Below are 26,103 nucleotides of genomic sequence, written 5' to 3'. Positions count from 1 at the left end.
TCAGCTGGGGAGTGGGCAGTGGGGTGAGGCCCTGCTACTCTCATGGAGTGGACACTCAGCAGGCAGGGTGATCTTGGGTCCTCAACACTAAGAGCCCTGTTTGCCCCTGAGGCATTCAGAGCCAGGAGGGCAGTCATGCCCTAGACCCCTGAGTTTGATATCACCCAGGTCCGGGTTTCTGAGCTGTCACCTGCCCGGGGGCCCTCTACGTGACTGCTTGTGACCCTGGGTGTGTGGACCCAGGACTTTCAAGTGGAGAAGGTGGAGAGATTCAGGAGAGCAGGGCCTGAGTGTGCCCAATGGAGGGGAGTCTCCCCAGAGCTCTGAATGCAGAGCATGGGGAGCGGGGACCGAGGCTGCAGGGGACACCCAGCTGCCCTTTCTGAGTCCTAGGAGCACCCTATGAATTCCTCTCCTCACCCACAGAGGTCACACCCCTACCTGCAGGAGCTACGCCCTCAACTGCAGATGCTACATCCCCACCTGCAGAAGCCACGCCCTCACCTGCAGGAGCCACATCCCCACCTGCAGGAGCTACGCTCTCACCTGCCACATCCCCACCTGCAGGAGCTACGCCCTCACCTGCCACATCCCCACCGGCAGAAGCAGGCCCCGGGGCAGGCAAGTCACCTGGGCCTGTACCCAGGGGGAGTGCTGGGAGGGGCAGGTCCTGCCCAGTGGAGAAGGAGCTCCTCCCTCACAGGTCCTGTCTGGGGGAGGTCTTGTCCCCCCCTTTTCTGACCCCCTGTTCTGCTTCCAGCCTCCATCTCCCGGAATTACACGGTGGGGAACTGTGTCCCCATCGGCCTGGCTGCTGTGGTCTTGCTGATCCTGGTGGCGATTCTGGCGGAAGCTGGGCACAGCCAGCGCAGGTCCCCGCACGGACCACAGGGATGGAGACAAGGAGTCACCAGAAAGATTAGACCCCGGGGCCCCAATAGGAAACTGGCTCAGGGCACTGAGGCTCAGGCTGGAGCCCAGGGGACCCGGCGCCTGCCCTGCTGTGTGCTGTGAGGTGTGCCCAGGGCGCTGCCCTGCGGGACCCGGACTCCGTTCCTCGAAGCCCCGGGGCACGGCAGGGACGTGCATCTGAGCTTCCAGGACTTACCTCCAGGACTGACATGGTCACAAACCCACGCAAGTTTGTCCTGGGTCTCCCTTCTCTCCCGGTTCTCAGACAGGCCCCAGGTCCCTCCATCCTCCCTCCCCCTCCCAGCTTAAGAGGTCCCGTCCCTCCGCGCTGGCCGTTGCCTCTGTGTTCCCACCGACACCTGCCCTGGGCGGGCTCAGCGTTTGAGGCTTCTGCACCGCAGGGCTGAGGAGCCACGCTGGGACCGCCCACCTGAGAGCTGCGTTCCCTCGAACCGCTCACGCAAGGCCGCCCTGCGCGCACTCCGCGTCCCCAGCACCATGCCCCCATCGGCCTCTCAGCAGTGGGTGTGTTTCTTTGGTAATTGAAAATGGTTTATCTCGACCAGAAAGAGAAAGGCTTTCTGTGGATGGTGACCCTGACCACAGACCCCAGGTCCCCTGAAGCACGTGGGGCACCTTGTCTCCTGGGGTCACAGCGCCCTGGATCCACAGGGCCCCTTCCTGTGTTCTTTCTCAGGGTGGAGCCGGTATTCTAGATCTTCTGTTTCTTAGAGGCGCTGGTCAGCTGGGCTGAGGAACATGGGGGTCTGGGACGATGGGGGTCAAGTCCAAGGGTCTCAAAGCACAAGGGCCTTGGTGCCCGGAGGGACGGCACACTGAGAGTCTGGGTCTCTTCTCCTTGCACAGCAGTGACCGCTGGGCTGGAGGTCCCCTGGGTTTTGCTCAGGATCTGGAGAGGCTGAGCCCAGCAGGTCCAGGAGGACGTGACAGCTGGCATTGCAGACCCCTCCTCTGTCTCTATAGACCTCACCTGGCTGCCCGGGGACCCGAGGAAGGCCCTTCCTGATGACACAGTTCTGCAGGGGGGCCAGCCTGGTGCTGCGGCCTCTCCTGTGTGTGTGTGTGTGTGTGTATGGGGGGGGGGTGACCCTGGGAAGTCTCAGGTCTCTCCCTCCAGGGCCTGATTCTCCTCTGTCTCCTCCTCTTGGGGATGCCCTCCCCTGTGATGTCATAAAGCCTTAAGAAATGATGACATAGGGTCATTTATGACAACATGGATGAACCTTGAAAACATTATGCTGAGTGAAATAAGTAAATCAGAGAAAGCTAAGAACTGTATGATTTCACACACAGGTGGGATATAAAACTGAAACTCATGGACATAGATAAAAGTGCAGTGGTTACCAGGGCGAGAAGAATGCGGGGGAAGGGGATGTAAGGGGGGGGGGGGATTGGGGAAAAGGTGTAAAGAGGGACAAATATTATATAAAGTGACAGAAAATTATTTGGCATTGGGTGATGGTTATACAACATAATTGACTATTCAAATGATGTAGTGATGTTTGCCTGAAATCTATGTACACATGTTGATCAATGTCACCCTGTTACATTTAATTAAAAAAAAAAAGCTGTGACTTTATGTTGTGAGGGACAGAAGCGATGAGGCCACCTTCCCTAGTCACAGTCCCTGTGATCTGTGCCTTAAATACATCAGGGAATGCCTATCAGCCTCCACATGTAAATTGAGCAAAAACCACACCCATTTGGTTCTTTGCAAAGTCAATTTTCCCAGAAGGCTGCACCCACTAATCTATAGATAATATAACTGTTTTTTCCTGTTTTTTAATATAACTGTTTCTTTAGTGCAATTGTTTCTGTGGTGTTAGGGACTTTTAATTTAGAAATAACCAGAACCAGCTGGGGGAAGGGGGAGGAGGATGTATGTGGAGCGCAGCCCAGGGTCACAGGACACAGAAGGGCCCAGAGACAAGGGTATCACACCTGAGCCAAATGTCACCTGCCCTGGAGAGAGACTGAAGGGGATGGACTGAGTGTTTCTCCAAGGGGCCACTCACCTCTCTGTGCACCACCACGAGTCATATAAAGGTGTCTGAAGAGTTTTGTGGTTTCCCTTTTGAATGTGAGAAACTGAAGTGTTTGCACGAGAAAATGTGTGATTTGGGCGCAGTCAGCCTGAGAGGACCGGAAGCCAAGCCAGTCAGTGTCCCCAGTTATGTTCTGTCTGTGTTATGTATTTATCTATTTATCTGTGTATTCAACCATCTATAAATATACAAGTATCTATCTATCTATGTAACTATATGTCTAAGCATCTAAGTATCTATACAACTATGTATCTATTTTAATATCTTTTCAACTTTATGGATCTATGTGTCTAAGTATTGTGGACAAAAAAATAAATAAATAAAAGAGGAGGCCACGAACTGAACCTGACAAGCTCAGGGGACCCTTGCATAGTGGCCTTGCAGACTCAGAGACCTAAAGTAACTGCACAGGATGGCCTAAAATGAAAACTTTCTAACTAAAAGCAGTTCATGGTGTGTAGTCATGTCATAGGGAAGTGTTTTTCTCTAAACAGAGGTCAATGCTTACTTCACTCAAGCCTGTCGTCTTTTTGCATCTACGATAACGTACTTGATAACGTGTCTTTGAAATAAAGGAATCATCTTTTTTCTTGGGTCCGTCAGCCTGGACATCCCACCAGAGCAGGAACCAACAAATGCCCTCATTGTTACTGTTATCGTGTTAACTGCCAAATGTCAACTATCTTATGCCTGCCTATATAAAAGAAGTTATCAGTATGCAGATTTTTAATTTTTATCCAATCCTGGAGATTTCCCCAATTGGCTTTCTCCTGTCTCCCTATTCTATCTCCTGCAGATTGCATGTAACCCCCTCAGGTCTTCCCCCCTTGATTCTGATGTGTAAAATAAGCGGTGAAACTGCCATTTTCCAGAGCACTTTCTCAATCCGTTAAGACTTTGCCTCCAGGCAATTGTCAACAGTCTGGCTCAAATAAACTCGTAAAATATTCTTACAGGTTTACAAAGTTCTTACATTGACAGTATCTAAGTATCTATATATCTATGCTATTATCTATGTATCTAGGTATCTATGTAACTATCAATCTGTGTGTTTATGTATGTATCTATAATTATATTTATATATCTCTGTATCTCCTTAGGTATGTATCTAATTGTCTCTATCTTTATATCTGTTTAGTTATCTATGTATGTATATAAATTTTTTTTTTTTTGTATTTTTCTAATGTGAGAAGCAGGGAGGCAGAGAGACAGACTCCCACATGCACTTGACCAGGATCCACATGGCTTACCCACTAGGGGGCGATACTTTGCCCATATGGGCCATTGCTCCATTGCAATTGGATCCATTCTAGCGCCTGAGACAGAGGCTGCAGAGCCATCCTCAGCGCCCGGGCTAACTTTGCTCCAAAGAAACCTTGGTTGTGGAAAGGGAAGAGAGAGACAGAGAGAAAGGAGAGGGGGAGGGATGAAGAAGCAGATGCACGCTTCTCCTGTGGTCCCAGCCTGGGAATCGAACTTCAGACATACACACATTGGGTCCACGCTCTACTACTGAGCCAGCTGGCCAGGGCCTAAGCTTCCCATTTTAAATATGAGGACATGTCACCTAAAGTGGTCTAACGCCTTGCCCCAGCACAGACGGCTCATTTGTGAAGTTTGAACTGGCACTAACATCAGTTGGTTGCACCAATCTACACCCTGCTTGGTCCCACAGATTAAGGTGAGGTCCACACTCAGGGGGTTTGTTCAAATAAATTCATCATCATACGAGCATGGGGTAGGGAGAAATATTTTTGGAAGCCAAGGCCCTCCCCCATGCCCTTAGCAGGAAACATGGAAAGTACTAGCGAGAGATCTTCCCCTTTGGATGAGGATGTTGATGTAGCAACCCTGAGGCCAGCCCCTAACCAGCACATCCTGTCCACAGAGCTACAAGCTCTGTCCTTTTACCTTCCAGCTCCGGGGCAGTGCAGGCTGCAAGGACTGGCCATGTCTCCCCATCCCACCACCCTCTGGGGCTCGGTGAGTCCTGGAATGGAAGGACAGCGTCCCAGGCACAGAGGTGTGATTGCTTGGGGAGGTCATCTGCCTCCCTGCTGAGTCTTGACTCCAGTCCCGGGGACTCATGGTTCCCCTGGAGTCTGTCCCCTCAGCTTGGGACTGGATCTTAGTCTGCCCATGGAAGGTTCCATCCTAGGTGCAGATACCTGGTAAGGGGACAGGTTCAGCCTGAGCACCTGATTGGAAGAGGGATGGGGAAGTTGTCTCGCAATCAGAGCCAGAACAAGGGTTGTGTCAGAGGTAACGCTGAGGAGGGTGGTTTGGAAAATCTCAGAGTCTGAGCCTGCTGCCGCCATCAGGGCCCCCGAGAGGACACTGGGCGCCGGGTGCTTTTCTCACGAGACCTTTTCTTCCAGTGCTCTGTCTGGGCCACACGATCCACACACAGAAGGGTGAGTCTACTTTTTTAATTTAGGTTTTTGTATATTTTTTTCAATTTTAACTTTCCTTAGCACCTTCTCCTGTTTTATCTTCAGCCAGAGTGAGACCCATGCCTCTCTCGGTGTGTTGGGACCCATCTGTGCTCACGCCGTCTGTCTCATCGTCAGAATCCCGGCCTTTCTATCACTGACACAAACCATTTCCCCTCGACCCTGACCTCCTCCAGGGTTGACGTCTCCTGTCGCTGGGCTTGGCTACCTCACACTTGACCATCTGGTCTCAGCTCAGAGCTTCTCCCCTCTGACCTTAGATGAGGTCAGCTCGGCCTCCATCTGTCCTGTGACCCCTCTCACCCCAGGGTGTGTGTCACAGCGTGTGGCTTTGGGTTTGCACAGTTCCCTCATCAGCCCTGTGCTCCCTCTGCACCTGCAGCCCAGGAAGGGAGGACCTTGTGTTAGTGTCTCGTGTGTGTGGAGCCAATGGCACAGGGAGGGCGTCTGCACACGGACAGACAGGAGCTAAGATACGGTTTTAGAGTGAGTGGATGAGTGACCGAATGTGTGAGTGGTGACCCTGGGCCAGTGCTGGCCTCTGTCGGGGACAGTGTAACTGGGACGCCTTCCTCCTGGTTCAGGGCACAAACCTGCTCTTTCCCCACCCAGCCTAGTGAGACACATGGGGATTCAGGAGTCTCAGGGACAAGGAAATGAAACTAGGCTGAGAGGAAGGAAGAAAATGCTGAGGGAACCAGACATGAGGGCTCCACAGAGGCCGTGCCTGGAGTCTGGGGTCCTTATCCAATGGTCCTGTGAGCAGGTCTGGGCTGGAGCTCCAGCACAGCCCCCCTGGACTTTCAGTGGAGCCTGCGGCCCCCATGAGTCCCCACACCATCCCCAGCTGCCCCTCTGACCCAGCTCAGATCACTGCCCCCTTCTCAGAGCCCTGCTTCCTGTCCCCACGGATGACCTAAGGGGACTCAGCCTGCCTGAGACCTCCCGTGTCACCCTGAGAAAAGCCCAAGATGTGACCATGACTGAGCATCCTTGTGTCAGTGGGGAAATCCCTCTGCAGCGACGAGAATTCAGGCACCTGGAGTGGGTGTGGGGTGGTCTTTGTGGGAGAGGGTGGTGGACATGTTCTCAGACTGGGTTGTGGTGATGGCTGCACAGCTCTGTCAGTTGCTAAAGACAGTGACGTCCGCACTTACACCAGGGGACTGTGATGTGTGTGATGTCCTCACAGTGGACCCTGAGACCCTGCTCTGCTTCCTCCCAGGGGCCCCGCCCACACCCTCCATCAGGGCTGAGCCAGGGTCTGTGATCCCCCAGGGACGGCCTGTGACCATCATGTGCTGGGGCCCCACTGGGGCTCAGTTCCGTCTAGAGAACAACTCTGGAATATCTATTCAGAAGTATGAGAAAATCGAGTATCCACATGGGTCACAGGGGACAGAGGCCAGACTTCTCATCCCCTCCGTGACTGAGGACACTGCTGGGCCTTATCGCTGCCTCTATCATTTACGTGGAACACACACCTGGTCTCTGCGCAGTGAGCCCCTGGAGCTGAAGGTGACAGGTGAGGACGTGTCCACTCTGCCCTCAGGTTTGCTGCAGGTCCCTGCACCCTGTCCCCAGCTGCGTCTCTCTCCTCAGGCTTCCTCTCCTGCTGACCCCAGCCCTGTGGCTCACTGCCCTCTGCACAGGTGATCCTCGACCTTCACACCTGGCTCATGGCCCGAAGCCCCGATCCTCTCAGAACCCCAGGTTGACATGGATACCAGCCCAGCCTCAGGGTGGGCACAGAGCTGTCCCTGGTGGGCTGGATGGGATGTGGGCTTCCAGAGATCAGGTGGGGAGAGACCCTCTTCAAAGGGACTTGTGTCATTTCACTCATGGTGGTGTTAAACCTTCCTCTCCACGAGCCAGACTCTGTGAGACAATGTGACTCCTATGTGTGCTCAATCCTTTTTACCAAGTCATGTGGTTGGAGGCGTCCCTGGCCAGGGTTGGACTGAGCTTTTAAGGCATTGGGAGATGAAGCTGTCCTTCCCTGTGTGTGTTCAGCCCCTGAGATTCCTGAACTCAGGGTCCATCTGGGATGCTTGGACCCTCCCCTTGTCCTCTATGGGGCCTCTGAGTACCTGCTCCCTGCTGCTCTGTGAGCTCAAGGGGGCCATGGTGGTGGGAGGGGAGAGGAGCTAACACCCCCCACCAGAGGAAGGGAGCAGGGGCTCTCCTTGTGTTCTGTCCTCCCATTTCTCAGGTGCCTCAGGAATGTCATTTGGGGCTGAGTGATGGCAATTGTGGCCTGTGGGTGGATGCTCAGGGTGGAAAGGACCCAGGCTGAGTCAGATCCATCCCAGACACCCCCACAGGCATCAGCCCTCCTCCTGCCCTGTTCACAGGAGACCCCGGAGTTACCAGGTCTACCCCATCACACACACAAAGCCTGTCTCCTCAGCTGGTAGTAGAGATCTCAGCCTGGGGGTGGGGCATGTTTGGGGACCTCTGTGCTGGCACCAGGCTCCCATGTCCAGCCCTCTGTTCTGGGCTGGATCAAGACCAGAAGACCACAGCAAGGGGCTGCCACTCACAGAGCATCTCTAATATTCATGACGGTGACATCACTGGCCTGACTCACTGAGTGCCAGGCTCTGTGAAAGCATTTCATGCTGCATCAGCCCATGAGGGAGGCACTCCTCTCACCTCTAAGAGACTCTCTTGTAATCTGTGGAAACAGAGCTAAACTTTCTTGCCCAAGGACACAAGGTTCTGAAGAGGCAGCTAAGGGCAGCCCAGGGCAGCTAACAAATGCAATATTTCAGCTCTAGAAGTTAAATTATGTTAGTGCATATATTTAGATTATGTATTAAATGTTACATAATTAATATAATCAAATACATTAGCATCATTACAAATGAAGACAGAGTACATTATTATATATTATGCTATACATTATATATTATTAACATTAATATATGCAAATGTTAACATAAATATGAGCAGCATATATGCTAATGAAATGTATCATGCATATATAACTTAAATCACATAATTTTTATTTTTAAGTGAGAGGAAGGGAGATAGTGAGACAAATTTCCGCATGCACCCCAACTGGGATCCACTCAGCAACCCAGTCTGGGGCTGATGCTTAACTCAACCAACCACTGGCTGCAGGAGGAGAAGGAGAGAAGATGGAGGAGGAGGGGTGGAGAAGCAGATAGTCGCTTCTGCTGTGTGCCCTGACTGGGAATCAAACCTGGGACGTCCATACACAAGGCCGATGCTCTATCCTCTGAGCTATCCGGACAGGACTAAATCACATCATTTTAAGGACATATTTATATTTACTATATCATGGTGCACATATTAAGCACATGTTGCATACATACAAATTTAAATTGTGGTAAATGTCACAAGGGGAAGAATAGGCAGCGATGTGTAAGACAGCCGGTAGGGTCCTGGATTGTGGGCCATCACCAACTGCTGACCGAGGGGACCTAAGGGAGGTGAAGTGTCCTGCTTTTTGAAAGGGTATTGAGGACTTAGCCCCAGGCAATGTGTCCTCTGTGGTGTCGACCACCGTCCTTTGAGCAAGAGATGGTGTCCATGGGGTTCCCGACCAGGGGAACCTTTGAGATGAGGCTGTGCTTCCCATAGGTGAGGCCAGACCCTTAGATGTCCTGGGGTCATGGTTCAGGTGACTCCCTCAGGGAAGGAGGTGAGTAGGGGGGACATTTTCCTTCAACACTAAACATCATCACTTCCTGTTCTCTTTGTCCTGCTGTGACTCAGACATCCCCTGGGTCAGTGCCCATGCCCAGGGAGTCACCCATCATCCAGGCCTGGGAGGTGGCCCCACATTGATGGGAACCTATGACCCCTCCCTGCCCTGGGGTACTGTGGGTGGCACAGTGGCTGAGCTAGGAGTTGTCAGTCTTCAGGACCTTGTGACCCTGTTGCCACGTGAGGTGGGTCCTGCCCCTTATTTGTTCCTGGGGACCCACGGTTTTGTGCTAATGTCATGAGGGTGGTGGGACATTCCGAAGGATGTGCCGCCCCTCAGACAAGTAGGAGCAGAGAGAATTCCACCCCCCCCCATCCTCATGTCTCCCTGTCCCCTTTGCAGGGTGTCCAGGGCTGACAGCTATACAGAGGGGAGGGAGAAAGAGGTCGGGGGGGGGGGGTTGCTATATGAGGTGAAGACCAGGCTGAGTGGGTGTTGGGCAGATAAAATGTATTATGCTCACTTTGTTAAAGATGGAGGCCGTCACCCAGGTGATATTAATGTGTGTTGAGAATCCTTGTAGCCTGGGGCTTGGTTTTGGGATTAAGCCTTTCCCACCCTTTTTGATATGGGGTGGTACAATCCAATCATGCCTCAGAGAAGTGACTTTGTATTAGAGACTTCCCTATTTCGTATATTGGATTAGAGGTTTGGATTTCTACACTATAAAATGGGGACAAAACGGGAGCTTGTGCTCTTGGTTCCTGAGATTATCATTAGAAGAGAGAGCAGAGGAGAGCAGAGAAAGGCCACGTGGAGGAGGCCAGGAAAAGCAGCCAAGATGGTGGAGTGCTGAGTGAGATGCTAGTTTGTGTAGAGTTTGTATTTGGGATAAGGAAGGAGATGGGGAATAGAGGTGAATAAGTCTGGTGAGCTAGAAACCTTTGGTTCTAGGAAACTCGGATAAGTCAGTGGCTTTGTGAGCACTGAATGTGACTGGGTTTTGGAGCCCAGTGTGTATTTTTTACTTGCCCGCTGGGTGCAAGCTAGAATTAAAGACTATGGCCCACCAGTTTTTAGCTCCGTTGTTTCTTTACCGACTGTCCAAATCGAATGCGAACCTGCATGGGCCGGGAGGCTGTGATGGTGGCCCTGGCCGTGCCTCCTGGCTCTACATTTGGCGTAGTCTGTGGCAGGATTCGATACAGATCAGCAAGGAGCCTTTGAGTGGTGGAGTAGAGGACTGGCTAGTGTTAGGGTTCCCCATGGCTGTCCTTTTGGGGATTGTAGGCTGGCTGACTTTTACAGCCATGCGTGAGGAAACTGAGAGCTCTGTGGAAGAGGCTGCCCGGGACCTGCCAACCGAGCAGCGGAAGGAGCTGGAGCAAACGTGGGAGAAACAGATGCTGACCCTGGAGCTGGAGGAAGCGCTGGAGGAGGAGGCCGACCAGGTTTGCGAGATTCGCCTGGAAATGGAGCAGCTACTGGAGAAGGATTCACAGTTTCGTGAGTTGCAGCTTGCCCTGGATGCTGTAGAGAGCCAGCAGCAGCAGGAGGCCAGGGCCGGGGCTGAGGCTGAAGCTGAGGCCGGGTCCGGAGCTGCAATTTCTGCGGAGCAGAAGGCGGCGGCAGCCAGGGGCTTGAGCCTGGCAGCGGGAGCTGCTGTTTTCAGTTCCTCTTTGAAGGATGAGGAGAATCGGGCTGGAGTTGTGATCTGCAGTCTCCAGAAGATAGAAGCCCAGCTGGAAGGAGCACCTACTATGGCCCTGGTAGGTCTGCGATTTTGGGACATAGGGCTGGACACGCTCTCCGGAGCAGAGATGGAAATGCTGACTGCCATTGCCATGTGCCCCTCTTTGGGACAGTGTAAGACCTGCGAGGACAGCAGGAATGAGGGGGGTGGCTGACGCCCCATGTGCGTGGACTGATTTCCTGGACTACGATCGGAGTGGGCGTTGGCTCCTTTGTTGGATGGATTTACGGATTATGGATTTTGGACAATGTGAAATACCCTGATGGGGGTGGGGGGTGGCTTTGCTGGAAGCACTCCCCTGCCCCGGGAAGCTTTTCCCATGGCTAGAAAGAAGGCCGAGGACATTTTGCACTTTTGGCAAAGTGCTCAGAGACTGGTGAAGTGTACCTTTGTGATTGTTGAAACTGTATGATTTATGCTGTTGTAATTTGTGTAATGTGCCTAATTTCCTTGCACAGGGATGCCAGTGGTATAGACTGTGGGTAGTAAAGTGAGCATAGGGGTGGATTGTTGGGCAGATAAAATGTATTATGCTCACTTTGTTAAAGATGGAGGCCGTCACCCAGGTGATATTAATGTGTGTTGAGAATCCTTGTAGCCTGGGGCTTGGTTTTGGGATTAAGCCTTTCCCACCCTTTTTGATGTGGGGTGGTACAATCCAATCATGCCTCAGAGAAGTGACTTTGTATTAGAGACTTCCCTATTTCGTATATTGGATTAGAGGTTTGGATTTCTACACTATAAAATGGGGACAAAACGGGAGCTTGTGCTCTTGGTTCCTGAGATTATCATTAGAAGAGAGAGCAGAGGAGAGCAGAGAAAGGCCACGTGGAGGAGGCCAGGAAAAGCAGCCAAGATGGTGGAGTGCTGAGTGAGATGCTAGTTTGTGTAGAGTTTGTATATGGGATAAGGAAGGAGATGGGGAACAGAGGTGAATAAGTCTGGTGAGCTAGAAACCTTTGGTTCTAGGAAACTCGGATAAGTCAGTGGCTTTGTGAGCACTGAATGTGACTGGGTTTTGGAGCCCAGTGTGTATTTTTTACTTGCCCGCTGGGTGCAAGCTAGAATTAAAGACTATGGCCCACCAGTTTTTTGTTTTTTTTGTTTTGTTTTGTTTTGTTTTTTATAATTTTATTTTTTTAATGGGGTGACATCGCCCACCAGTTTTTAGCTCCGTTGTTTCTTTACCGACTGTCCGAATCGAATGCGAACCTGCATGGGCCGGGCGGCTGCTCTGAGGGTGGCCCTGGCCATGGCTACTGGCTTTACAGTGGGACAGATTGAGGAGGAGAACTTGAGCTCAGTGCCCCTCCTGCCCCTCACAGGAGCCCTGGAGTCCCCAACTGCCCCTTCCGGAGACCCACCTGGGCAGGGGTGTGGACACCTCAGTCTGGGGTGCCCTTTCCTTGGGGCTCTGCTGGGGAGTGGGCAGTGGGGTGGGGTCCTGCTTCTCTCATGGAGTGGACACTCAGTGGACTACAAAATCTTGCGTCCTCGGCAGCAAGAGCCCTGTTAATCCCTGAGATGTCTGAGAGCGAGGAGGAGGAGTTGCCCCAGACCCTTGAGTGAGCTTAATCAAGCATGTCTGAATTCTGCAACTGTGCCGGGTCCTGGGGTCCTCTTGTTGAGCAGATGTGAGTCCTGGGGGTGTGGAAGCAAGGGTCCTGAGGTGGGAGAGAGGGAGTTTCTGAGGGACAGGTGTCTGGGAGCTCCCAGTGGAGGGAGGGCCTCTGCTGGCTCCGGAGGCAGGTCACCATGAGAAGGGGACAGAGGCTGCAGGAGTCATTTACTGATCCTTTCTGACTCCTAGGACTGCCCAGTAAAGTCACCCTCCCGCCCACAGAAGGAGGTTCCCAGACAGGTGAGTCACCTGGGCTTGTGCCCAGGGGGGAGTACTGGGAGGGACAGGTCCTGCCCAGTGGAGAAGGAGCTCCTGCCTCACAGGTCCTGTCTGGGCGGGGTCTTGTCCCCCTGTCCCTGACGCCCTGTCCTCTGCTTCCAGCCCACGGCCCCTGGAATTACACGGTGGGGAACTGTGTCCGCATTGGCCTGGCTGCTGCGGTCTTGCTGATCCTCGTGGCGATTCTGGCGGAAGCTGGGCACAGCCAGTGCAGGTCCCTGCACAGACCACAGGGATGGAGACAAGACACTCATTAGAGAGATTAGACCCAGGGCCCAAGGCTCACGCTGGAGCCCCTGGAGACTGAGCCCGACCCACACTGTGCGCCACCTGGAGGCTGGTTTCAGGACTGCACTCTGTCCTCGGAAGCAGTGACGCCCTGGCCACTCCTGGTTGATCCATCTCAGGTCACCAGTGTATGGCTCCAAGTCTGACCCTCATGAAGATCACAACCCTTCAGGAGTCTGCCTTGGGTCTCCCTTCTCTCAGAGTCTAAGACAGAGGCCGGGTACTGCAGTCCGTCCCCCTCCGCATCTGTCCCCACCCCCTCATACCGCTCCAACCATTTATGAGGCTGCAGGTGCCCAGCTCAGGCCATTTCCTCTGTACTCACGCCTCTCCCTGTGGTCTCAGCCTCTGGGCTGCCTTCCCAGTCTGACCACCCGAAACCCGCGCTGGGATTTCCTCCCTCCTCCTTTCTCCTCCTGGGTCCCCACCTTTCCGGCTGCTTTCCAAGAACCCTGCTGCTCAGGAGCCTTGGTGTCACCCACCCCTGTCACCCGTGGAGCGGCACCTGCTTTGGCATCCAAGCACCAGCTTCTCCTGTGCCTGGAAAGGTCTCTGCCTCCTTCTCTGTTCTCTCCTCTCCCCACTGGCTTGGATCAAAGGTCAGGGAAAGAGACGCAAACCAAAACAGGTGAGATGACCCTGCACACCCATCAGGACACCTATGACTGAAAAGAACAGCAGACGAGGGAAAAGTGAAATGTGTCACGGAACGTGGGGCGGAGGGGCCCGTGTGCACAGCTGCTGAAAGTGGAACGCGTGTACGCAGCCTGTGGTTCTTCCTCAAATGTAACTCTGGAATTGCCCTGTGGCCCGCAGCCCCGTGGGGACACACGTGCAGAGAAGTGACAGCACGGGTTTTGTACTTGCACACCTATGTGCACACCAGCCTGACTCAGAGCAGCCCACATGGCCACAGGGCTCCTGCAGCATGGAGGAGGGATCAGACCCCAGTGTCATAGTCTGGGGACCACGGGACACTGGTAAGATGAGGTACGGATTGTCCCCCAGGCCTTAGGAGGGAACGCAGCCCTGCAGACACCTTGATTTCAGCCCGTGAGGCCTCATTGGGACGTGAGACCTCCAGAGCCGGAAGATCACAAACCATGTTGTATGAGCCACCACCGGGTGCTGACCAGTCACAGCAGAAGCCAGGAATCTCACGCCCCTGGTGTCCGACACTCTGTGGTCTCAGGACACCCTCAGGCTTCTGGAAACCAAAGCAGAGCTTTCTTCAGAAGCCTCTGGCCTCTCCCCTGACATTCCGTCCAGATCTCAACCCCTCTTGGGCCAGAAGACTGACCCAGCACACCTGGGCATCAAGGGCTGGAGGATGCCCATGACCCTGGGACACTGGCTGTCCTGTGGCTGCGCTGTCATGTGCCGGGTCCCTGTGTGACCGGGGCGCTGTCCTCCTTCACCTCTCTCCTGCAGAGCAGGGCTGGGCAGGGTGACCCTGGCCCTTACCCGTCCCCAGCACAGGCAGGAGACTGTGAGGGGGAGGCTCACTCTGCTGTGACTGAGGTGTCTCCTCTCCAGAAACTGTGCGGACCCCTCAGCCCCTCTGTGCTCTGGATTCTGTGTTCCTGTCAGGGGGGAAGGGGCTTTTCCAGCACGGGGCTGCCTGCTTGGTCCCTGCATTCCACTCAGAGCAGGGATGGTCCCATCTAACAGTGCAGCTCAGTTTCCCAAAGGTGACCACTGAAGGTCCTGGTGGCTTCCTGCAGTGCTTTCTGAGACTTCACAATCATCACCTTTGCTCCATCATCACCTGTGCCCTAGCGTGCTTTCTAGATCGAAAGGGACCCCAGACTTATGTGTGTTCCTCGTGCCCTGGACCAGGAGTCCACTCTGTCTCCGAGTTACTGAGTTTCTTCTATTGGGAATGATCTGTACTTAGAAAACAGGACCTGGGGTTACGTAAACTCGGGGCTATGGGGGTTTTGTTCCGTATGGACCACTTAGAATCAGGAAGGAAGCACAGTGTAACACCACACAGGTATCCCCACCCGGTGTAACATTACAGGATTCATTTATGTTGTACTCATATCCATTATGTAAAAACCTCAGGGCCGTGGCCAGTTGTCTCAGTGGTAGAGCTTGAGACTCTGTGTGGATGTCCTGAGTTCGATTCCCTGTCAGGGCACACAGAAGAAGTGATCATTTGCTTCTCCACCCCTCCTCCTTCTCTCTCTCCTCGCTCTCTCTTCACCTCCCAAAGCTATGGCTCAAGCTTTTGAGCACGTTGGCCCCCAAAGCTGAGGATGGCTCTATGACCTCCCTCGGGCAGTATAATGGCTTGGTGGCTGAATAATGGAACAGTAGCCTCAAATGAGCAAAGCATTGGCCCCATGGAAATTTGCAGGGTGTTACCCAGATGGGGTGCATGTGGCACTCCGTCTCTGTCTCCCTGCCTCTCACTTAATAATTAATAAATAAATAAATGGAAAAAAATCTCAACTGGTACAAACACCTCAATCACTGACTTGTGGAGACCACATATCTTTCTTGGGCAGCCTCCTCCGCCCACTTACGCCTGTCTTGTGCGGTTGCTGGTTTTGGGTGGGGCCCAGAACAAGAGACATCTTGGCTATGGGTTTAGGCTGCGCAGTGCTGAGGCTGGGGGACCCGGGAGATCTCATGGACTTCGGAGCACCTGCAGCAGATTAACTCCTTATACAGGGTCTCAGTGGGGAGCTACCGCTGAACCGCCACACGGACATTTTAGCATCATGGAGCTACCGCTCTATGTTTCCGCAGACAACTGTGTTCCTTCGTGCAACAGCATCTGGGCGGTCACCGGGCTGTCGCAGATGCGGTCTTGGCCAAGTCAGCATGAGACATGAGATGTCCATCACGCAACGAGAGCTGATTGCTGACCTCGGCTCCAATGGGGTGCGCCCAGGCATGGTGTGTGTGCAGTGTGGCCGAAGAGGTCCCTGAAGACACCAGACAGCGGAATAATGCACCTCTACTGACGGGCACCTCCTAATCCTCTGTTCCTATGACCCTGTCACCTCCTGTGGCCACAGGGACTCTGCAGCTCTGACACCACGAAGGGAGTTGAGATGGGAGCATGTGTAAGATCAAGGGGAGCCCGATGGCATCACAAAGCCCCTAGCAGGGAAAGAGGGAGGCAGGGGAGACAGCGCCAAAGAGCTGGGACAAGGGGCCTGGCCTGCAGTGGTGCAGTGGATAGAGCATCGACCTGGAACACTGAGGTCGCCAGTTCAAAACCCTGGGCTTGCCTGGTCAAGGCACATATGGGAGTTGATGCTTCTTGCTCCTCCTCCTTCTCTCTTTCTGTCTCTCTTCTCCAAGAAGCATACGTAAAATCTTTAAAACAACTTTAAAAATTGAAAATAAAAAGACAATAGGACAAGGAAAGCCTCGGATAAAGTGATGGGGCTGCTGACTTTGAATATGGGAGAGCGTGAGGATGTAGTAAGGTACCAAAGAATTGCAAAGATTAATATTTTAGAATATTAAGAATCAGGTTTCTTGCCCCCTCCTTTCTGTAGAGAATGAAGGGAGAGGTATGTTGGAGTTTCCTGGACATATTATGTACTGAGATAAGAAATCCCCTTTTACTAAGAGGCTTAAAAGGCATTTTATGATTTAGGCTAAGCATACAGAGAGATTTTATAAATATAATTTTTATACTTGTGTCTGATTTACACCAGCTCAGGATGGCTGATAGCATTGTATTGTAAATGGAAAGGTTTTTGTACTAGGTTTTAAATGGAAGAAGGTAAACAGCTAGCCAGGTGCAGGGGAAGGGAAGAAAGATTGACTGGCCTTTTCCTTTCCCCTTTCTTTCTCCTTAATGTGCAATTTACAAACGCTTATCCTCTGACATCATGAAGACCCCCCATCCTGAAGTCATGTGATTGTGTGTACCTCTAAAACAAAGGAATGGCAGATAAACACTAAAAGATTTGGGAATGTCTTTTAATATGTAAAACAACATTTTATGCTATTGTGTTACCTTATAAGTTTCAATATGTAAGAATGTTTTTTTATAAATCCTATAGATGAATGTTAATGATTATGTCATGCTCCCCTCCTCCTCCTTTTCCCGCCAACTTGTATGTGATCAAGTGTACATAACCTGCCTCAGAGCTATATTAGACACTGCACGATTTGGGTCAGCTATACCCCGTGTTTGTCATGTGTGTAAGGTATTTCCCTCTGAGGAAGAAAGAAGGGAGCATTTATAGAGTGTGGAATAATAAAAGTTTTTTTTGTTTTTTTTTTAAATCTATCTTTTTTATTTTATTTTAATTCATTTTAGAGAGGAGAGAGAGAGAAACAGAAAGAGAGAGGAGAGAGAGATGGAGGGAGGAGCTAGAAGCATCAACTCCCATATGTGCCTTGACCAGGGAAGCCCAGGGTTTCGAACCGGCGACCTCAGCATTTCCAGGTCGACGCTTTATCCACTGCGCCACCACAGGTCAATAATAAAAGTTTTATTCAGAGCACATCTCGGGCAAAGTTCTCTGGTCCGCAAGATGGGCCAGAGAAGTCGCACGGGGGAAACCACGTGGTGGAAATTTAAAGGGCTGTCTAGGGTGGTCAAGCTAATATGACGTGGTGAAATCTCACTGACTGACAGAGGGTCACTCTTTTCCAAAGGACTCCTGGGAAGTTTCTTTTGGTGCACATGGGTGTGGGTGGTTCCTCACGTGACCTTCTCCCATTGCCAACGGACCTCACATTCCGACCTTTTATGTTAGATAGGGGTACTGCAGTTCATCTGGCTACTTCCTGCTGCTTAGGGGTGCCGTGGGAGGGGAAGTTGGAAGGTGGTGGCTTTGAGGGGAGTTGTGTATATGGGTGTAGGAGCATCTGTTTGACCATGACTCGAGAAACTTTGTGGATGCAGTCCTGTAAGAATTTTTTAAAAAGAGGAGCAGACCTGTGGTGGCGCAGTGGATAAAGCGTCAACCTGGAAATGCTGAGGTCGCCAGTTCAAAACCCTGGGCTTGCCTAGTCAAGGCACATATGGGAGTTGATGCTTCCAGCTCCTCCCCACCTTCTCTCTCTGTCTCTCTCTCTCCCTTTCTCTCTCTTCTCTAAAAAATGAATAAATAAAAAAAATTAAAATAAAAAGAGGAGCAAATATGAGTAATATGCTGATAATTAGAAGGGGACCTAGGATAGGGACAGACCAAGTGAGGATGGGTGGCTGCCATCGGGAGTTAAGCGAGTTGTAGAAGGAGAGGTCCTTGTGCAGTTTTTCTTGCAGACAGTGGAGGACCCCAATGCTTTCTTCCATTGGGCCAGTCTCATTGAACAGCACTGCTCCCTGCTTCAGCTCACTCTGGCGGCAGGTTTCTGGTGGGAAGGACAGGAGCAACAGGGGGATCTGCAGGCCCAACCTTTTGGTGAGCCGAAGACGGATAGGGCCCAGTGGTTCCGACTGCCAGTGGTCCTGTATGGGGGCAAGCTTGAGGTGAGAGACATGGTTAGAAATGAGGGTAGTATTGATAATGGGGTAGTGAGGGAGATGCTGTCAGCTGGATAGTGGCTCCAAGACTTTGTAGAAAGTCCCAACCCAGGAGGGGTACAGGACATGATGGCATGACTAAGAAGGAGTGCAAAAAGGGGATTCCATTCCAACGGCATGTCAGGAGTGGTGTGCGAAGAGGAAAAGAAGAGGTCCCATCCACTCCCATAACTGAGACCTGTGAGGGAACTGGAGGTCCAGAGTGTGATGGCAAAACAGAGAAGGTAGCCCCTGTGTCCACAAGAAATGAGATAGACTTACCCACTACTTGCAACATTACTCTGGGCTCAGTGAGGGTAATGGGGGTCTCTGAGCCCGAGCCATGTCAGTCGTCCATGAGGCCTAGGAATTCGAGCAGTGGGCCCGCCTGGCTGGCTTGGCCTCCCATTTGGGCGGCTTGTCCTCCATGTAGAGGGGCTGAGGAAAAGCCTGTTGCCCAAAAGGGGCAATTGCTCCGCCAGTGACCAGGCTGCTTGCAGTCAGGGCAGGGCTTAGTAGGCAGCCACAGGCAGGTGCACTGTCAGGACCAATGACCCTCCTTGTCACATTTCGGCCCAGACTTGGGTCGGGCACCTCCTGTGCCTTGCCCCTGTTGCTCTGCCGGCCTCAGGGCTGCCACAAGAGCCTGAGTTTGGAGAGTTACCTTTTGCTGCATGCCGGCCTGGCAAACAGACTCAGCCTTTTCCTACTAGCCATGGCCATTAAAAACTTTAAATGCCATGTTCACAGGTCTCGGATAGGGGTTTGAGGTGAGAATAAGAAGAAGAAGACTCCTGGAGAGCCCGGCACCCAGATCCAGCCAGAAATGCCAGAGCCAGAGGCAGAACAGAGCCAGGTCTTCCTGCAAGAAGACCAGGGTTGGGCTGTGTAGTCAGGAGCCCTGCAAACCCATGTGAGGGCCAATGGTCGGAGAAGGGTCTGATGGGGGAGGGGCTTAAGAACACAGCAGAGAAGGGAGGGGCCCCTGGCTGGCAGGGGAGGAGAAAGAGAGAGGAGTATTTGCAGGTGAATGAGAAACAGGGTTTAAGGAAAGGTGGAGAGGAACCCGATAGGACAGAGGAAGCTGTGCAGGAGGGGAAGAGAGTTCCTCAGGGCAGTCGGCAAAGGAGGAAAGATCAGGAGTGGAGGGTTTAGGTAAGGTTACTCTGGCCAAAAAAAGTCTGCGCATAAAGCAGGCAGCACAGAGATTAGGATGGGAACGCAAATACTAGAAGCCCTGAATGTAAGGGATCTCCAACAATTTCCCAGTTTTTTGGCAATAGTTAAATTGGTGAGGATGTTAAAATTGAAACTCCCTTCAGGAGGCCACCTGGTCTGGGTGGGTATTGTGGCCTGGCCATAGTGGAAAAGATCAGTTTCTTCTTCTTTAGGGAGAGAGAGATTCCGGATAAGGCACTCCAGGAGTGTTTCTGAGTTAGGTTTAGATTCCTGTGCCTCTATGGCCACAGTCAGCCCTCAGAATGATCAGAGATGAGAATTGGCATTCTGCAACTCAAGCTCTGGTTACCAGACGGTTAGGTAGAGTGGATATGTCCAGGACATCTCCATGGGCACACACACACTCAGAACGGATAAGAGGTCCCTGATGCGGCTGCGATTATAGACAGGGAGCTTCAGCAAAAAGAACTGAGGGGAGGCTGCATGCAGGGGACTTACTGCACCGTGTACTGAAGTGGGTGGAAAGTCGGAGGTCCTGGTTCTTCCTCGGAAGGGAAGGGGAGAGGAGCGGCCCAGCAGGCTTCAACTCCTCCCGGGTTTCAGCACCAAATGTAAGGTATTCCCCCCGAGGAAGAAAGAAGTCACATGGGGGATACCGCTTGGTAGAAATTTAAAGGGTTGTCTAGGGTGGTCAAGCTAATATGATGTGGCGAAATTTCATTGGCTGACAGTCATTCTTTTCCAAAGGACTCCTGGGAAGTTTCTTTTGGAGCGCATGGGTGTGGGCAGTTCTAGCCAAAGTTCCTGGGGTCTGGTTCTTCACGTAACCTTCCCCCATTGCCAATGGACCTCACAATATGCAGCCGGTTTATTAATAAATCTCCTATTAATTAAACTCCTCAAAAATTCATTTGGACTTGGTGTCTCTACATAAACCTGGCAGAACACTACTTTATAACAAGGACACCTGGGACAAGGCAGCTGGGAACGTGTGAGCCACAGAAAATACATGCTGACCTCCAAAAGGACAATGGAATGGAATAACTAAGCTGTGTTGCTTTGAAGCATTAACTCATGAGGATTCGTGAAGGAAGCCACCAGAAGCAACTACACTGGTTCTCTGTTTTTGTTGCTGCTATTGTCATCTTCTTTGCTTTTTTTTTTTTTTGGAGGAGGTGATGCAGTTTGGCATTGTGTTTTGCTAACCTGAGATTTGGGGACTGGGACTTTGAGCCTGTGTTATTTGGTAACGTGTTCCTGGGCTGGGCTACGTGGTGAATACTGCGTATGTACTGAGGCTTTGGGACGAAAGGAGTTCAGGTCGGTGAGGCAGCAGCCTGTGGGTAGAATGGAGCCTCCAGTGTGCTCAGAACTGTGGGCTAAGCTGTTGTCCACGCCACCCTCGGCCACGAGGAACTGAGAGACTGGCTCCCAGAGTGGGACCATGCCCTTTCGGTGGGGCTACATATACGACAACCTGTGAAGGGAAGGACTAACCTCTGAGGGACCACGTCTTCTGTGTCTGTCTGTTCTGAGGCCCTGTGACCCCTCCATTGGCACCACCAGGACCAGAGACAGGAGATGCCATGACTCCAGTTCTCACAGCCCTGCTCTGCCTGGGTGAGAATGAGGGGGAGGGGAAGCCCTGGTCTGGGAGGGACCCGGCCCCAGGGCCAGACCTGCTGTGTCAGGGCCCCAGGACTCAGGAGGCTCGAGAGGTGGGGGACTCAGGAACAGATCTCTCACAGGAACTATCTTCCTGAGCTGATTGTGAATCCAAGGACCCAAGCACAAGCAGGTGAGTCTGTCCCAACATGTCTCAGGTCCCTTTTTTCATCAGGAACAAGCGATTCCCCCCACACACACACACACACAGGCTGCTGGGGGAGCACAGCCAATGGGGCTGATGGATAGAAGACATCTGAGATGTTGGGCCTGAGAGCTGGGGGTGGGGGTGGGGAATGTCTTGTGACCCAGCCTCTGATTTTCTTCCAGGGACCCATCTAAGACCCGCCCTCTGGGCTGAGCCAGGATCTGTCATCCCCTGGTGGAGTCCTGTGACCACCTGGTGTCAGGAGACCTTGCAGACCTAGAAGTCCGAGCTGAATAAGGAGGGAAGCTCACAGGCCTGGGACACACAGAAGCCCCTAGATTCTGGGCACAAGGCCAAGTTCTTCATCACACTGATGACAGATCATTATGCAGGGAGATATCACTGTTACTACATCAGCTCCACTGGCTGGTCAGAGCACAGTGACCCTCTGGAGCTGGTGATGACAGGTGAGGGGACACTCAGGGGTCCTAGCCTCAGGCTCTGCCCTCAGGAAGGGGGTCTGCTCTCAGGGTGTCTCCCCTCTCTCAACCCTGGGTCACATGAGGGAGGGGTGAGCCCATCTAACACGCTGCCTCCTCCTGTCCTAGGATTCTACAGCAAACCCAGCCTCTCAGCCCTGCCCAGCCCTGTTGTGACCTCAGGAGGAACGTGACCCTCCAGTGTGGCTCAGGGCAGGGATTTGACAGGTTCATTCTGACTAAGGAAGGAGAACACAGGCTCTCCTGGACCCTGGATTCACAGTCACACTTCTTCAGTGGAAGATACCGGGCCCAGTTCCCTGTGGGCCCCGTGACCCTCAGTCACAGGTGGACATTCAGATGCTATGGCTGTCACAGGGACAGACCCCAGGTGTGGTCACACTACAGTGAAGTCCTGAAGCTCGTGGTCTCAGGTGAGTCTCATCCTGGACCCATCCACAGATTCAGGCACCAGACAGATTACTGGGGTCTTTGCTGGGAGGGGAGCCCCATGTGAGAGGGTGGGGTTAGGAAACACTGGGGATCCTGGGACAGAGACACAGAGAGAGACAGTGAGACCTGGGCCGGGACAGGAGAAGACATTGTATGGGAGCAGCACCCCTGTAACTCATGTCTGGTCTCCCCAGGTGTGTCTCAGAAGCCCTCCCTCCTGACCCAGCAGGGCCCCATCATGGTCTATGGACAGAGCCTGACCCTCCAGTGTCACTCTAATATCGGCTATGACACATTTGTTCTTATCAAAGAGGGAGGACGTGACCTCCACAGAGTCCTATCCTGCAGCCCCAGGCTGGGCTCTCTCAGGCCAACTTCTCCCTGGACACTGTGAGCAGCTCCCACGGGGGCCGGTACAGATGCTACGGGGGACACAGCTTATCCTCTGAGTGCCTGACCCCCAGTGACCCCGTGGACATCCTGGTGGCAGGTGAGGGGCCAGTGAGTTCAGTCAGGGACCCAGACTCTGCACAGGCCCTGCTGGGGGATCTCAGGTGGTGATTGGCAGAGTGAACGTGCAGGGTCCCAGGGAGGGAGACAGAGAGAGACAGGGGATGGGAGGGGAGGGGAGACTCAGAGAAACAGAGACAGACAGAGAGGAGGGTCTTCAGAGAGAGACCTGCTGATGCTCAGGTCAGAACAAGGTGGCGGGCAGCCCTCACCCACACTCCCTCTCTCTAGGACGGCTCCCTGACAGACCCTCCCTCTCAGTGCAGCCGGGCCCCACGGTGGCCTCAGGAGAGAACGTGACCCTGCTGTGTCAGTCACAGAGCCCCACGGACACTTTCCTTCTGTACAAGGAGGGGACAGCCGATCCCCCCCTGCGTCTTAGATCAGAGCTCCGAGCTCAGCAGTACCAGGCAGAGTTCTCCATGAGTCCTGTGACCTCAGCCCACGGGGGGATCTACAGGTGCTACAGCTCACAGAGCACCACCCGCTACCTGCTGTCGCAGCCGAGTGAGCCCCTGAAGCTCCTGATCTCAGGTGAGGGGACACTGACCTGGCGGAAGCTGGGCACAGCCAGCTCAGGTCCCGGCACGGACCACAGGGATGGAGACAAGACACTCATTAGAGAGATTAGATCCCAGGGCCCAAGGCTCACGCTGGAGCCCCCGGAGACTGAGCCCAACCGACACTGTGCGCAACGTGGAGGTTGGTTTCGGGACTGCACTCTGTCCTCGGAAGTGGTGACGCCCTCGTAGAACCTGGATGGTCCCTCTCAGGTCGCCAGGGTTTGGCTCCAGGTCTGACCTTCACGAAGATCAAGGCCTCTCAGAAATCTACCCTGGGTCTCCCTTCTCTCAGGGTCTAAGAGAGCCGCCCGTTCTGCAGCCCCTCCCCATCCTCCTCTGTCCTCACCCCTCCTCTGCTTCTGCCCATTTCTGAGGATGCAGGTGCTCAGCTCCGGCCATTTCCTCCGCGCTCACGCCTCTCCCCCGAGGTCTCAGCGTCTGGGCTGCCCTTCCAGGCTGACCACCCGACACTGACACTGGGATTTCCTCCCTCCCGCTTTCTCTTCCTGGGTCCCCACCAACCAGCAGCTTTCCGAGAACCCTGCTGTTCAGCAGCCTTGGTGTCACCCACCCCTGTCACCCGCGGAGCGGCGCCGGCTCCGGCCCCCAGGCACCCGCTTCTCCTTCTCCTGTGCCTGGAAAGGTCTCTGCCTCCTTCTCTGTCCCCTCTGGTCTCCACGGGCTTAGATCAAAGGTCAGGGAAATAGACGCAAATCAAAACCGGTGAGAGTCCCCGCACACCCATCAGGACGACTATGACTGAGAAGAACAGCGGACGAGGGGAAAGTGAGACGAGTCACGGGACGTGGGGCGGAGGCGGCCCTGCGCAGGGCTCTGGAAGTGGAACGTGTGTACACAGTCTGTGATTCTCCCTCAAATGTAACTCCGGAATTGCTCTGTGGCCCGCAGCCCCGCGGGGACATGTGTGCAGAGAAGTGACAGCAGGGCTTTGGTGCATGTACACCTATGTGCACTCCAGCCTGACTCACAGCAGCCCACGTGGACACAGGGCTCCTGCAGAGTGGAGAAGGTACCAGACCCTCCTGTCATAGTCTGGGGACCACGGGACACTGGGAAGACGAGGAACGGATTGTCCCCCGAGCCTCCGAAAGGAACGCAGCCCTGCAGACACCCTGATTTCAGCCCCTGAGGCCTCATTGGGACCTGAGACTTCCAGAGCCGGAAGATCACACACCGTGTTGCTGTGAGCCACCACCGGGTGCTGACCGGTCACAGCAGAAGCAGGAATCTCACGCACCTGGTGTCCAACACCCTGTGTTCTCAGCACACCCTCAGGCTTCTGAAAACCAAAGCAGAGCTTTCCCCAGAAGTAGCCTCTGGCCTCACCCCCTACATTGCATCCAAATCTCCACCCCTCCAGGGCAAGAAGTCCTGCCGGGCACACCATGGGCGTCAGGAGCTGGAGGATGCCCATGACTCTGGGACACTGGCTGCCCTGTGGCTGGACTGTCATGTGCCGGGTCCCTGTGTGGCCGGGGCGCAGTCCTCCCTCACCTCTCTCCTGCAGAGCAGGGCTGGGCAGGGTGACCCTGGCCCTTCCCTGTCCCTAGCACAGGCAGGAGACTGTGAGGGGGAGGCTCACTCTGCTGTGACTGAGGTGTCTCCTCTCCAGAAACTGTGCGGACCCTTCAGCCCCTCTGTGCTCTGGATTCTGTGTCCCTGTCAGGAGGGAAGCGGCTCTTCCAGCACGGGGCTGCCTGGCTTGGTCCCTGCACCCCACTCAGAGCAGGGACTGCCCCTGTAACAGTGCTGCTCAGCTGACCACTGAAGGTCCTGATGGCATCCTACGGTGCTTTCAGAGACTTCACAATCATCACCTCTGCCCCATTGTCACCTGTACCCCAGCATGCTTTCTAGATCAAAAGGGAACCCAGACTTATGTGTGTTCCTCCTGCCCTGGACCAGGAGTCCACCTTGTCTCCAAGTTATTGAGTTTCTTCTACTGGGAATGATCCGTACTTAGAAAACAGGACCTGGGGTTACGTGAACTCAGGAGTACTGGAGTTTTGTCCCATATGGACCGCTTAGTATCAGGAAGGGTGCACAGTGTAAATCCACACAAGTATCCCCACCTGGTGTGACATTACAGGGTTCATTTATGTTGTACTTGTATCCATTATGTAAAACCCTCAGAGCCGTGGCCAGTTGTCTCAGTGGTAGAGCTTGAGCCTGGCGTGTGGTTGTCCTGGGTTCAATTCCCTGTCAGGGTACACAGGAGAAGTGATCATTTGCTTCTTCACCCCTCCTCCTTCTCTCTCTCTCTTCTCTCTCTCTCTTCGCCTCCCAAAGCTATGGCTCAAGTGGTTTGAGCACTTTGGCCCACAGAGCTGAGGAAGGCTTTACAACCTCCACTCGGGCATTAGAATTGCTTGGTGGCTGAATAATAAAACAGTAGTCTCAAATGGGCACAGCATTGACCCTATGAAAATTTGCGGGGTGTTACCCAGATGGGGCGCATGTGACAGTCCATCTCTGCCTCCCATCCTCTCACTTAATAATAAATAAATGAATAATTAAATAAATAAATGGGAAAAAAATCTCAACTGGTACAA

At 53.2% G+C, this 26,103-nt stretch overlaps 1 protein-coding gene and 1 pseudogene across 1 annotated transcript in view; both read left to right on the top strand.

The window, feature by feature from the left end:
* LOC136331981 (uncharacterized) overlaps positions 1 to 2,290 on the top strand; it is a 228,248-nt gene extending 225,958 nt beyond the window's left edge. Inside the window, exons 3-4 of the mRNA XM_066271183.1 lie at positions 427 to 621; positions 761 to 2,290. Coding sequence (XP_066127280.1) covers positions 427 to 621; positions 761 to 1,014 — 449 coding nt within the window. The 3' untranslated portion in view covers positions 1,015 to 2,290. The remainder of the gene's footprint in view (positions 1 to 426; positions 622 to 760) is intronic.
* Positions 2,291 to 21,259: 18,969 nt separating this feature from the next.
* LOC136330140 (leukocyte immunoglobulin-like receptor subfamily A member 6) lies at positions 21,260 to 23,719 on the top strand (annotated as a pseudogene).
* Positions 23,720 to 26,103: the final 2,384 nt, after the last annotated feature.

Source organism: Saccopteryx bilineata, chromosome 3 (assembly GCF_036850765.1).
Source record: "Saccopteryx bilineata isolate mSacBil1 chromosome 3, mSacBil1_pri_phased_curated, whole genome shotgun sequence".
Lineage (NCBI taxonomy): Eukaryota > Metazoa > Chordata > Mammalia > Chiroptera > Emballonuridae > Saccopteryx > Saccopteryx bilineata.
This window is presented reverse-complemented; position numbering and strand designations above follow the sequence as displayed.